The 15,157-nt window shown below is 40.0% G+C and overlaps 1 protein-coding gene across 1 annotated transcript in view; it reads left to right on the forward strand.

Annotated features, from left to right (window-relative positions):
- The first annotated feature begins 544 nt into the window (after positions 1-544).
- The window catches only part of smad6b (SMAD family member 6b), a 28,431-nt gene continuing 13,818 nt past the window's right edge, over positions 545-15,157 (forward strand). Inside the window, exons 1-3 of the mRNA XM_079874076.1 lie at positions 545-2,134; positions 4,969-5,025; positions 6,543-6,620. Of these exons, the coding sequence (XP_079730202.1) occupies positions 1,348-2,134; positions 4,969-5,025; positions 6,543-6,620 (922 nt within the window). The 5' untranslated portion in view covers positions 545-1,347. The remainder of the gene's footprint in view (positions 2,135-4,968; positions 5,026-6,542; positions 6,621-15,157) is intronic.

A 15,157-nucleotide genomic window follows, 5' to 3' on the forward strand; every position in this document is an offset into this window, starting at 1 on the left:
ATATTTTTTTCCATATTTTCATGTGTAATATGAGAAAATATAGACAAAAAATAAAGATGGACAAACTTAATGCATCCAAGCCTATAGGTGTCAGTATAATGTCCAAAACTTATTGTACTTTTGCAGTAATTAAGAGGCTGCTAAATATAAATAAAAACTTTCTGAGTGCACCTTTAAAGACTTTGAACGGTTTGTTATTATCCTGTGCAGATCCCATTGTAGAATATCGTATGCTAAATGATCTTTTGTATTAAAAAAGAATAATTGTAAGTTGTAGAATGTAGACACATGCAAACAGCTTCCGACTCCACAAAACTCGAAATAAAGTTATGACCGCAGTGAAGTCGCATTGACATCATCTTGGAAATGTTTGTTAAATAATTCTTGGATTTTTACATTAGTTCTAATTTACTCGCAATTCTTCTTCTGCTTAGAATAAACAATCATCTTAGGATATATGAAGAAATAGAAGTAGATGGATGTTACGCCTTTAAGAGTTAAGAAACTTGAAACCTTGTTTGCGCAACAATCAGTGCAGCTCAGAGCCGCCAAAGTGTCTAGACTAGCACATGATGGTAGTCAGCCAATGGCTCCATCGCTCTCCTCGGGGGCCCTATGTGTGTGTGTGTATGTGTGTGTGTGTGACAGGGAGAGAAAAAAAGGAAAAAGGGAGAGAAACGGAGAAAGAGAGAGAGATCTGGGTTGCAGTTTGACCAGGTCTGAACACGGAACCAGAAGCACACTATAAGTCCACGGATTGTTCCTTTTTCTGGCCCCGGCGCGCGCATAAGGATATTTTTGGATCGCAAAAAAGAGTGCGCTGGAATAGTGGAAAACAACCGGAATAGTGAATTCTGTGAGGAATTGTCTGTGGATTTAATTCGCCGAGGAGCAGCTTCATTCATGTCACCAGACCCGCTGTTGAAGAGTGGATTTGAACGTGTTTCAAAGTCCGAAAACATTTGAGAGCGCGCGACTAGTGTAGCCTTTCGCGTAGCCTTTTTTTTTTTTTAACAACAAATGTATTTGCTGTAGTTAAAACCCTTAGTGCATTTAAAATCTAAAAACTTTCCAAACGGTGTTCACATGTAGGCTACTGACAGCGTTCTTCTAGGATGAATGCGTTTCTGTGTAGCCTTGCGGTTGTTTGACGTTTTCTGTTTTTAATGCAATATAACATTGTGCCTTCAAAACTAATGTTGTGGTTTTGCCACCAATATATGGTGCTCGGCTGTGTGCACGCGCTGCACGGCATTCGACCAACATTAATGTTGCACGAGCTCAGAAATAGTTTTAAATCGCTAAGATCTGAACGTAAATAACTCATCTAGAGTTTCAAGTTGTCGTATGTTCAGGACGAAACGCTCAGGTCTTGTGCGGCGACTCTGGAGAAGCCGTTTGATTCCAGATAAAGAGGGGGGCGATGGATATGGCAAAAGCGGCGAGGGGTCTCGAGACGATCTGCTTGGCACCAACCCAGAGAAAATTCCCAAGACGGAGTTCAGACCGATGACCCCGAGCGGGTCGCCTGGCGTGGACTATGGGGAAGTGTGTACGAGGAATCCCACTGAGAGCAGCGGTGGTGGCACCTCAGGGGGCGTTTTGGACCAAGATGGGGGTACGGTGTGTACGATGGGAAGCCCTCGGTCTGTGCAGGACAGCGATTGTAGAACAGTCACTTGCTGTTTATTTAAAGATCGGGACCATCATTCTGGATCTAGAAACCCGGAGCCTGGCTCGTGCCAGTTCGTGCTGAGGAACATTGGTTCTTCTCGGGACCCCGGTCCTCTTGAGAGCCAGGAGACGAAACCTCGCTCCGTCATGGAGCAGGAGCTCAAGACCGCCACCTATTCGCTATTAAAAAGGCTAAAGGAGAAAACCTTGGATACTTTGTTGGAAGCCGTGGAGTCCAAAGGAGGGATGCCGAGCGACTGCGTGATGGTATCGCGGACCGAGCTGCGGTTAGGCGGCCACATGGCTCCTCCACAGCTGCTCATCTGTAAGCTTTATCGGTGGTCAGACCTGCAGCACACGGCCCAGCTTAAAGCGCTCTGTGAGTGCAAGAGCTTCGGAGCTCAGGACGGTCCGGTGGTGTGCTGCAATCCATATCATTACAGCCGACTCTGTGGGCCAGGTAAGCGAAGATCCCTTTGGCGATTATTATGGCTAAAACTTAGGCTATATTTCTCATTATTATGCTTTGCTTTACACCTGCTGCAATGCCAAAGCTCTTTCCTCAGGGTTTCCCCAACAGTTGCATTGGAGCTGTGTTGTTACAGTGATTCATATACTACAGAATGCCATTGATAAAATTGAGTGCAGTAGCAAAGAAGAATTTAGCGTTGCTTTTCAGTGTAAAAAAAAAAATTGGCTAGTGTTCTTATTAAAAAGTAAGCAATTACGTTTCGGTGCTTTAGTATTGACAACAGTGACTTAAATAAATACATTTTGAATTTGCACATTATCCATAATGTACAAGCTCTGTACTGTACTGTTTTAATTTTCTGTTTCTTCATTGTATTTCCCAACAATCAAGTTGTTACCAGGAAACTACATTGGCAGAAATAAAATACAAACATAATTAACCTACATAAAAATGCATGGCGTTTTTAATCGTCTTAATTGCAGCTACTGAATTGAAGATTTTGTGACCTTATCCTTGATACAATTACTCTACTGGGTTTATTAATTTTCTGCTGTTCAATAGGTAATATTCTCCAATTAGTTGCCTCAAATAGTTGAGCAGTAGAATAATTGGTTAGAGTGTAGTTATTATAGCCTATAGGCTATTTTTTTAGAGAATTTTCCTTGAGAACCAAGTGGTTCAAGAAGCTTAAAAAACGTTTTCAATCCTACCAGTTCCTTAGTTAAGTCATTTAGCAATAATAGGCTATAGTCAACTGCTGGATTATTTCCTCTCACAAGGCCCATAATCACCAATAATTGTTCATTTCTACATTTCAGATGTTATTGTGACATGTTTAGTCTATCTCAACCAAATCTCTAGTCTCAAAAAAGGGGGGAAAAAAAGCAGAGTAGAGTAAAATTCCACAGATTGATGGGTTAACGGTTAGAATTCCTAGCATTCATTGACAGTATAGATTGACATCTTGTGAAGATACCATTGGAAACCTGAGGCACTTGGCAACCTATAAGTCAGTTTCTCCATAATAAATCCTCACATATTAAGAGATACTTTTTAATCAAAGGCTTCAAGCTGACAATTACACTCTTTGCTCAGCGTTTTATTGGAGTTTCTCAGAGCAGAGACGCTTGAGGGAGACAGCAGCCCCTCTCTCTCCCCTCTGTTCTCTGTAGAGACACACATAGCTCACAGGCGCTCATGCGTGTCCCCATGAAGATGGTATTTCTTTCATGCGATTGAACAACAGAGCCCTCTCAATCTTCAAACTCCATCAATGGCTGTGACGGGTTTTTTCAAGGTTAATTTTCACAGACGACGTTAAAGAGAGAAATCCTATTGTTCAGGTGTTGCCCTATGCCCGTGACAGCATTTATCACGTAGCCTAAAACAGTGTTTAAGCAAACATTTCCATGTATTTAGCAAGGGCTATAAAGAAACTATCATTTACTATCAATGTTTAGCGATACATACTTTTATTTTGCTTTGTGTTTGTTGTAGCTTTATTAGATGGCAGTGTTTAGGCTACGTTTCCTTTTTTTGCAAAGACTTTATCGCTTTGAAATGATATCAGTTTCAAGTTGAGCTTTAAAAGTCGCTTTTTTCCTGAGGAGGACCCCTCATGCTATTTAGGTGAAGGAGTGGCGGTAATATACAGTTTGCATACAACTGGCGCCAGACTGACTCGCTGTGTATCTGAGTGACTGAGTTTAGGATCCTGGCAATTACTGCCGCCACTCTTAAAGAGACAGTCCACATTATGCTTTTCTTTTTCCCCCACTACCATAAGGCGAGGTCATTACTTGTCCAGAGACTTTTTTTTCCCCTTTGTGCCGTCGAACTTTTAGTGGTTTCCATTGTTACTAGATGAGGTTTTATGATTTTTAAAAGATGAAAAACTTAATTATATACAGGCTTATACAAGTAGGCTAGATTTTGTATTAATTTTAAATGGAAAAATCTTTGATTGATGTCCATGCCATTAAATGGTGAATCACCTAAAACAGGCAGTGTTTTATTCAGCTTCAGATGAGATTTGCCTCAAGACTAAAATGAATGAAATATTTTTATATATTCCTAGGCTATTTAACTGCTGCACATTATTATTGTGTATGCGTGTTTACAAAAAGTTTGTTTACAGGCCCACCGAAATTCAGTGATAAACAGGGTTTTTTTTTATCTGAGGTTTTTTATTTTATTTTATTTTATTTTAGTAATTAAAAAAACATAGTGGTCAGAATATAGGCTATTCACCAGATAATTAAAGTTTTAAACTGAGCTGCTATTAAGATATACATATTAAGTTTGAGCATTTGAGATTTATGTTTTTCAGGTGTAATATTTGTTGCAAAATGTTGATGTATAACATGCAGCCTTACGTTTTTTTCTCTCACACATTATCTGCTCTGATTTTAGTGAAAATCTTTGTGATTCTGGGGAATTGAACTCCGGAATGGTGTTAAACATGGTAAAATGTGAATAATAATATGAATAAGAGTAGTACACTCTTAATGATATTTCAAAGAATTATAAAATTAGCAAAAAATGTTTAATAATCCTGTACGTGAGCAGGGGATGTGAAATACTTTCTATGTAGTTTTGTGTATGCAGATTCCATATGGACCTATGCATACATTTTCCACAGTGCCGTAGAAAATACTCCATGTTGTCAACATTGTGTATTTTTATTTAAAATAAATGTTTTTTTTTTTGTTTGTTTTTTGTCATAGACCCTATATAATCTATCAGGATTAAATAATATATCTATAATTAATTTCCCCATATTTTTCTATTCCAATTATAATCATACTCTTGTCATATTTTAGAGTCACCCCCTCCTCCATACTCAAGACTTTCCCCCAGCGAAGAACACAAGCCACTGGGTAAGTTTCACACACGCTCTAATTGCTGATTAAATATGTATTTAAGTTGTTGTGCATGTACATTCTGAGGGAACAGATGATCGGAGATCATTTACTGACAAATTTAATAAAGTAATCTGTGTAACAAAATGACCTAGCCAAAATAAGTCAGTGGCAGTGCCATCAGTTGTCATCCACCGGTTGAATCCCTGGCTTTACGGAGAGCCAAAGGGGAAGCAAAAAGTAGAACAACGTGAAGAATTTTAATGGTGGCAATTAGGCACAGTGACCAACTGAGAGCCAGTGGAGGCTGCAGCCAGTATCCGGCAGGCCCATTTTCAGCATGCCAATCTGGAGCCGGCCTGGGCTGGGCCCTGTATGTTGTGAGGGATGCTGGGGCCTGGCACTGGGCTGGGATATCCTCTCAGTGCCATAGCTCAACATCGGGCACACTGTTGACGACGGGAGGTGGGGTGGAGAGAGGGTACCATCTGGAACTGATGCATTGGTGGTTTGCAGCTCGGCTTGTTAATTGTGATTGCTTTCTTTTAGAGATCCACATCTCAGAAGGCAGAGAGCAGCCTGATAATACATATTTCTGCTCAACATTTATACCAATACCAATGAAATTTCTCGATACTCAATGGCAAAGCAATAACTAATATGCTAGTGAACAAACAAAAGTGTAGCGTCAGTTCTGGCAGGTCATGTTAGTCAAGCTCGCGTCAACTGACTCTCAGCTGATCCACGTCTACCTATACGAGTACGACGGCTATCACTGTATACATATATAAGCTCCTTAAGTGTTATCAGCAGCTATTGCGTTTCTCAGGATCTAATTACCCTCCTCCACCCCCAGCTCCTCCTCTCGTCAGTCAGGATTTGGCATTCTGATTCCCCTTATCCATGCTAGGCTGCATGGATGCGCAGGGAGTTCTTGCCCAGAACGGAACCATACCGCCAATCCAAAGTGTATGCTAACTGTCAATCGTATTTGACGATAGTGGTCCTGACAGAACTTTATGTAAAACGCTTTATAAATCGTACACTACTGTTCAAAGTTTGGGGTCGTAAGATTTATTAATGTTTTTGAAGTCTGTTAAGCTCACCAATGCTGCATTTAGTTAATGACAAATACAGTAAAAACAGTAATATTGTGAAATATTATTATAATTTAAAAAACTGTTTTTATATTTGAATGATTCTTCAGGATTCTTTAATGAATAGAATGTTCATAAGAAAAACATTTATTTGAAATAATTTTAATTATTGAAATTATTGAATTATAAATGTAATCAATTAATAATCAATTTAATGCATCCTTGCTAAATAAAAGTTTTATATTTGTATAAAAAAAAAAACATACTCCCCCCAATCTTTTAAACTGTATTATTTATATAATATAAATATTAACCATTTAAATCAATGGAACTTTGCTTTTTACCAGTATTTTAACAATAGTTGTATCATCAAATGAAAAATATTTTTTGAAATTTCTAATTAACTACAAACTCTAACCAGATCCTTTATCTCCACAGATCTGTCAGATTCCACACTGTCTTACACTGAAACAGAGGCTGCCAGCTCGCCTAACGTCACCCAAGGGGAATTCTCAGGTGAGTTTTCTAATTTAAAAATATTTCGGCTCTGAAATGTAGCGTTGCTCTGTCAGCATGGCCTGTGATACCATTGTCAGACTTGTTGCTGTTTTTTCCAGTCCCGGAGAGCTCATGTGGTAACATCTTTGTTCAAACAAAGGCTACGTGCCTGTGATGGTGACCTTGCACCAGATATTTACTTTTTTTTCCCTCTGCATGCTCACTTTTTTCAGTGAGCATGCAGCGGGTGTTTTCCCTTTTAGTCTCCTTTTTTGTAATACAAATCTCAAAGTTGGGCAGCAGTTATTCCATAGACATAGTTTTGCATTTGTTTGCAGGGTCAGGAAGGGGTAAAGTGCTCGGTAAAAGTCTAAAATGCAAAGAAAACAGCAAGGCATTCCTTCCCCTGTCCTAAGTTCTGCGAGTTCCCATGGAGTGTGTTTGAATAAATGAGCAAACTTTGCAGGTAATTTGGTTTTTATGTTGTGCTTTGCTCCTCCTCATTAAAGGCCATTAGGAGTGGAGATAAAGCTCTCATTGTGAGCCCAGCAGAGGTTCAGTGGGCCGTGTTGGCTGGCCATAGAGCTTGCCTCCCCTCCTCTGTTTTCTTTCAGAAATATTTGAGTGGGATCAAACTGTAATAAGATCCAAGCTCGCAGGGACACACACTCGAGCACACCGAGTCACGTTATACGCTCTGCACACAACGGCGCGTATCGGAACACGCACACACGGATCAGCCTTTATGGCTCTATCTTGACCGGAGTGGGCTTTTTTTTCCGTTCCTGTGAAAGGGCCACACTGAGAGAATAGAGGAGAAACAGTTTTGTGTCATGGTTTGAGATGAAACACTCCCCTCTTATGGAATGAAACCAACATGTTTCTCTCATAAAACTGGAACCGCTCAGTGTATGTGGAGGATCATGGCCGCAGAGACAGAAAGGCTAAGTCCTTGTTTTGCAGTGCTAGAAATAGCATTCAAAGCGAGCGGGTCAATCTGCCCCCTTTCCCAGAAGGAGCTACCTGAGCTTGTGGCTTCATGCACCCTGTCACCACCACTTCACAGGCTGGCGACACTCCTTGTGCAAACAAATGATGTGTCAAATGCTTGCTGAGATGTTTTTTCTCTGGATTGGGTCTGTGTGAACTATGATTTGCTTGTAGGTACATAGGCCTTTTTAGCTTGCATGCGGGATCATTTTCAACTATATGTTTATTATTGTCCTATACTATAAAAAATATAGGGTGCCATGTTGGTTATCAGCAAATATTGTTGATATTTAGTATGTAATAATGCATGCTCATTTCCCCTCTTTTTACACATAGATTACATTTTCCATAATCTAATGCTCACTTAACCTTTAAATTGGTTTAATATCACTGTTAAATGTAATGTTTGGGAAATGAATACTCTTTTTTTATATTGTACATTTATAATGTTGTGATTCCTAAATTAATTTGTAGAATCTAAAGCTATTCTCACCAATGACGATAACTATAATGATAAAGATATAGTTCTAAATATAAAAGAATAGCAGTCCACACCTGTAACTATAATGATAACGGCACAGAGAAATTATTTTCTTCCAGCTAATGAATGATAAAAACATTGACAGCCAATCAGAATCCATCCTGCTTAAACGAACTAGAGCATTTTAAAGCGGAAGGCGACAAAACTTCTGCGCACGATTATAATAAGAACGATATCGTTCGCTGGTGTGGATGTTGATATAGTGATCTTTATTGTCATCATTCTTGGTGTGAACGGGTCTTTACTTTTGCCATTGTCTAACGTTCACTTAACCTTTAAAAAGTTTTTGCTACACTGTTTTTTAAATGTAATTTTTAATTTTAATAATGTATTGACAAGAATATTAATACCGGTGTATCCGTACAAGGAAATCTTGTTAGTTAAGCATGCAAAAAAAAAAGTATTTTTCAGTACAGCTCATAATAATTTTTTTGTGAGGCATTATAGGTGACTCTGTCCAAATAAACCAACATAAGGTATGTAGATTTGGAGAGAGTGACCTATGGAAATTCATCCCTTTCCTTTATGCTACCTGTAAAGAAAGAAAAGAAACTTTAGGATCTAAAAGCGTTCATGCATATGGCCATCCACCCACTCTGAGTCCCTTATCCCACCCCACCCACATGCAGGAACTAGTAAAGCTCTTAAAAGTGAGGCCAGGGGGCCCGAAGGTGGGAGGGGAGCAGATTGCAGCCCCCTGGGCGAGTGTAACTCCTGCTCTGAACACTCATCCACTCTGTCTGACAATAGCAACAGAACACATCTCAACGAGTCCGATGAAAACTCCCTGCTGCCCAAGGGCAAGATTTTAGAGAATTTGGTGTCTTGGTTTGAAAGACCAAACTTGACATCTGAGGCTATTTATGTAGTAGATCTTTGATGTCTTGAGGCCTCAATGAGTTTGTTTGAAGCGCACTGCGTTCGATTTTTCAGCTCAAATTTATGAGTTTCCATAAGATTTCCTGCATTTTTTTTTATTTTTTTTTGGTGGCACATTCTGGAATCCATGTGAATATTTCTGCATGTTTGTGTTGGTTTCTGTGATGTGTGCGCTTCTGTGTGTTTGGGTACACCTCTGTCTGTTTGTGTTGTTTGTATCTGGATGTCTATAGCTCGCCGTTTCACCCGCAGTTTCTCTCGTTTAAAAGCAACTGTGTTTGTCAGTTGATGTCTACACTGTGTCAACGAACAGCTATTGATTAAGTGTTCACTATGTTTTCAAAGCATAGCCGTCGAAACATGTGGTCGTGATGTGCTACACGTGTGTCTGTAAAAATGTGTGTGTGTGTTTCAGTCACATTCTGTAGCTGTGACTGGGTTGTAATGCAGCCCACCTGTTTCCTCACTCCTTGTTGTGGCCGTGTGGAGATCAGAATTATGCTCTTTGAAGTAGGTCTCATTACTTCCTGTATAACTGCATGCATGTGAGTTTGTGTTTCCTCTCTGTATTGGGGTTTTTGTGATCTTTGAGGTTCACAAGTCCCTGTATTGGGAGGAGGTGGTCTCCTCGTATACTCTGTGCTTCTGATGCTGACTGAGAATGTCAGCATGATCATAATGGTGGGCACAATTTTGGCATGATTTTGAATTGAATGGGATACGCTCTATCTATCTATCTATCTATCTATCTATCTATCTATCTATCTATCTATCTATCTATCTATCTATCTATCTATCTATCTATCTATCTATCTATCTATCTATCTATCTATCTATCTATCTATCTATCTATCTATGTCTGTCTGTCTGTTTACTTTAATTTCTGAGAACAAATCTTTTTGCTAGTAATTCAGCAATTGAAGTAAATTGAAAAACTCTCAATTGAATCCCAGTATAATTGTTTTTCCAGTAATTATTAGTCTGTGTGATGACCAGTGGCTGTTTACAAATCATTTTCAGACCAGTCATGTGCTACAGCTGAGAGATGCACCCTAATAAACCCACCAGAATTTGTCACCGGATGGGAAAAAAAGAAGCAAACGCAACATGTTTTCATGCATATGCGTTCATACCCTGAGACGTTGCAATCACAGTGAGAACTTACTGTGGTTGTGTCATCGCTTTAAGAGAGACCCCACATCCCTCTGAGGAACCCTGTGGAGCCATTATGTTTTGTTGTGTTTATTTTTCTTGGGAAAGTAGGAAAAGCGGTCGGTTGGCTGTGCGGGTAGGTTTATGAAGAGCCGTTCTGGCCTGAGTAGGAGGAAAGGCTCAGTCAGGTATAGAGAGGATTGGTTTGGTGTTCTGTAATTTTACTCTGGGTTCTCTCTTGGTGCTTTGTGATGTTTACACTGCCCTCACTGTTTTTGGGGAGTAGATCACAGCCTGGCTGGCGTCCCTAATTGAGGTCTATCAGTGTCTTAAAAATGGAAAGCATTGACAGCCTCATTCAACTGTTCACTGAAAACCAAAGCCAGTGAGACCTCCCCCCCCCAATCAACAGAATGTTACTGCTGGTGTTGGATGTTACAATGTTACATTCTGGATCTATTTTGGTTTTGCTCAGACTTGCTGGTTCAGAGAGCAACATTTGCATCATTTTAGTGGAAAAGGAGTTAGCGTCATGAAGTATTACATTTGTTGAATCCGAACTGAGCAGAACAGGTAGCATTGCTACCTCAAGGAACCATCGGATGATCACAGCATCGACAGCACAACTTCTTGTCTTTGTTTTCATAAAAGTGCCATTTTACAGGCCAGTATGTGTTTTGTTTTGACTGATAGCCTGACACAAGCATAATCACATACTTTCCCTCTCAGAGAATCACAAAACAGACTTTTTTGTTGTTGTTGATAAACTGGCAGCACTACACACATGCTAGTCTGTCTAAGTCTGACCTGACCTCATTTCTACAGTGCATCAAAAGGGCATCTGGAAGTACAACAATTACACAAAGTAATCGAAGCATGTGACGGCGTGCTGGTTACCACTGATTTGATTGCATCCATAGATTTCGAACAGCCTTAAAAAGGCATGTGATGACTTCCCTTCTACTTATTAGCTGGCTTGCAGATGCCTGAATATACCTAGACTGTATTTCAGATTCTTTTCATTGTCAATGCCTAAATCTTTCAGAGCTTTCAGGCTTTTAAAGGGATCATTCACCCCAAAATTCAAGTTCTGTCATCCTTTACTCACCCAAATTTTAAAGAACATTTACGTTGCTCTTTTCTATACATAAGAACAAGGAACACTATCAAGCAGTAAAAAAAAAAAAGCATTGTGAAAGTACCATAAAAATCACCCCAGTATTCTGAAGCCAAATGACTGTCCTGTGTAACAGTTTGAAATTAAAGTTAATCTTGCTTTCTCAAATTTAATTTGAGTTTCTGCATATTAAAAACAGTGTTGTAGTTACTTAATAATCTTAAACTAAATGAAAATTAGAAATGTTGCCTTGGCAACTAACTGAAATAAGTTTAATTTCAAAGAATACAGTTATTAACTGAAATGAAACCAAAACTAAAATAAAAAAAATCGTAAAACTTTAGAAACAATAATTAATAAAAATGACAAAACGCACATAACATAATTACTAAAAAAATTACACTATAAATAAAATGAAAACTGCAAATATAAAAATATATGATTATTCAAAATATGAATAACTATAATAGTATATCGATATTATTAAAAGAGCACTCATTCAAACTTCCCATCATGTTCAAGAAATGAGGGTGTGTAAGTTGACAACTTGAATTTTTGGATGACAGTTTCCTTCAAACCACTGAATGTGAGAAAGATTACAGACCTTTCTGAATGTGAAGACTTTAACTGCACTGTATTTCGTCCGTTGCTGAGGTAAACTAGGATCATGGGAGTGACATCAGCTGTATTAAATCATTTACAGCAAAACTACGGATGATGAGTTATATAAGTTTATGCGTCTAAACAGTTCTGCAATGGGACTGTTTCAGTTTCCACTCTCTTTCCTAAAAACCCATATGCCAGTCCATATTACAGAAAGACAGAACAGTCCCACACACGCACACCCTGCCCTGCCTCTGTAACGGTGTTACTATGCCAGTGAAAAATGAGCCACGGTCGGTGGGGTGGACAGTGCTGGGCCACCCTTTTGCCCTCCCCCTTATGTTCCCTCAACTCGGCCAGCCTTGGTATCTCTCCCCCTCTCGCTCTTTCCCTCCTTTTATCTTTTTTCTCCCTCTCCCCTATTCCCGTTGCCTGGCACGGGGCCTCGGGTTTCCACCGCAGCCCCAGAGCCTGCCCACACTCCCCCAGGGCCCCAAGTGCTCCAGGATACGGGATGTGGAAATAATGTGACTGGAGTACTTCCACCCTGCCTCCAGAAAATCAGGTTCTGCGGATTGTTTATTTGAGGGGAAGGAGGCCTCAGCCAAACATCCTGTTTTAAAAAGCTTGCCTGGGTTTTGTAGTGCAGTGGCTGCTCAACTACCCCTTTGACGGCAGGGGGAAGCTGAGGAATGTTGAAGAGAAGCCCAGCGGTCTGGAGGTGATGAGTTAGGATGTGCTTTCGTATACGTGTGTGAGAATACATGTGTCTGTGTGGCATTCGTTTGATTTCAAGTTATGTTATGTTTTTTCATTTTGACGGAGAGATGCACAGTATGTAAATATAACACAGGCGGTACCGTGCAATCATGGCTATACCATACAGTTCTCCTTGATCGTGTGTTCCTGTCCTGAATGACCGACTTCCTCTTCCCCTTACATAACACACATAAACAAGGCAAACAAATGCTCATCAGCCAGTAGCAGACAGCAGAATTATTCACAACAAAGTGTATCCCACAACAGATTCTGAAAAAGACATGCAAATTTTGTCTCGTTAAAACTGTATTGTGTTTTTGCTAGTAGGTTTATGTGTGTGAGCACAAGAAACTCGGCCTTCTTAATGAGGAATTGGAGTTGGATTTTAGGAATATTTGATTAAATTGTATGTTTTCTATCCACATGACATGGTTTGACCGCTATACATAGATGTTAAGCAGTATTGGAGGGTTTTTTTTTTTTTCAAAAGAACTCAGACTGTCTGTCTATGCAGTATTGTTGTGATATCAGTTTCACATATTTCACAAAATCAATATCAAGAATGACTTTTTGAGTCACTATTGGCGGTATGATAATAACCCTTTCTTGTAATTGAGTGTGGCTTTCATTTCAATCAGGCATTTGCAGAAAGCGTCAAAATGCAGGTGCAATATTTATCTGTCCCCTATTTTATTCAAGTTTTTATTTAATTACTATTATTTAAATGTTTAGGCCAGGCTTACACAGTGACATGAAGCATGCTTATTTATCATCCAACATATGACCAATGTATCTGTCCATTTTAAAAGACACGCCTATGAAGATCTTGTGAAAAAATGCTGGCCATTTGTACAGGTAATCATTTCCTCACTTGCCCCCCAAGTCCACCCAGTAATGAGTGAGTGATCGAGTCCTGCAATGCGCTCTGGGAAGGCTGGGGCAGCCCATCTCTCCTCTCCCTCCACCCTGTATGCCGCTGCGCCTGCCTGCCTCCTCCAATAGAGCCATTCATTCAGTCCGGGCCACGGGGTTAGGGAAACAAATAAAGAGGCAGCCATGCCATTAAAAATGTATGGAATGTCCAACTGTTAGTTTAGTGTTTTAGCAAGCCTCCTCTCAAGGCTGAGGAAGGGGGAACAATACTCCGTTGAGCGACCGTCACCGTAAAAGCTTTTGCTTTCGGCCTCAGCTGGCCTGCGCCCCGAGGGGAGCGGGCAAAAAAAGGTGGCAGTAGTAGATGCAAAGGCCGTTTTTATTTTCCAACCAGTTTCGGATTCCCGGTAATTATAAATTCCCGAGTCTGGCACCGGGGCGAACAAGCGGTGATTTAGGCCTGCGGTTTGATTGCCTAGCTAAAATAAAGTGAAGAATGTTTTCCCCCCTTCCTCCCCAGAGGAACATTGACAGTTGTGTGGGGACCTATGGCAGCCAGTATTTTTAAAACTGGGAGAGCCAACGCATTCCTCTTGCCTGCAGAATGCACTGTGTGGATTAACTGCAGGGGCCCATGGAGTCCAACATCCTCACGTTAACCTTCATTAAGAGAGAGACATGGAGAAACAGACATGGTGTATGGGGCACAAAGGAGCGCTAGTCTTTAAATGATTAGTTCACTCAAATTTACTCACCGTCATTTTTTCGTTCATTCTTTGTGATTTTTAGGTGAACTATTCCTTTCAGTTTTGTGTATGTCTTCTAGATACTGTGTGAGTAATTTTCTGACGTAATGTTATTCTCACACTGGATACATTTGTCACAGTGCATTTGCGCAATGAGTTTTTTGACTTCTTAATGTTTCATTTCTCAATTTTGTTTTTCTGTTTCTTCCTTTCTTTCTTTCCACAAGTTTGGCCAAGCAATGATGATGTTCTCCTGTTTTAGAAACGGGTGCTACGATCAAAAGGGTTGAAGGCAGTGCGCACTTGTCAGGCTAACTCATATTGGCACTGGCATATTTTCGGATTTTTCCAGAACTCCACAAGGAGAGTTTTTTTCCCCCCCTTGTGTTTGCTGCTTAAAATTATGGAAATGTTATTCAGACTAACCAAGCAGGATATGCATGTCCAAAAGGGGGACTTCTATCATACCCTCACAGAAGTCAAGAAAGTAACTTGAATAATTGAATAATTCAATTAATTTGCCATTGACAAAATCTTTCACCAAACAGCACACAGGTATTGCAAAATAGTCAACTTATTCTAGTGACTAGAAGGATCCGTCTGCTTTTCTTAACATTTAAGAGTCCTTGATCCTCAAGCTAATGACTGCAAAACAGATAAGGGAAGGAGAGATAGAGATATAGCAAGAGAGGCAGAGAGAGTCAGGCCCGGCGATCAAACTGCAATCACTCACTCTTTCACTCACTTAGCCGCAGCACATTCTCTGATGTGATTAGTGGTATGACGAAGCACACTGTACCTGTTTTAGTTTGCCCTGTTGGTCAATCTAAGCGTGGAACAAAAGACTCCCTCAGAGACACAAAACAGGATTTGTAAGCACCAGAGAGCAAGAGGA

This window comes from Squalius cephalus, assembly GCF_949319135.1.
Source record: "Squalius cephalus genome assembly, chromosome: 6".
In the NCBI taxonomy this organism is placed as follows: Eukaryota; Metazoa; Chordata; class Actinopteri; order Cypriniformes; family Leuciscidae; genus Squalius; species Squalius cephalus.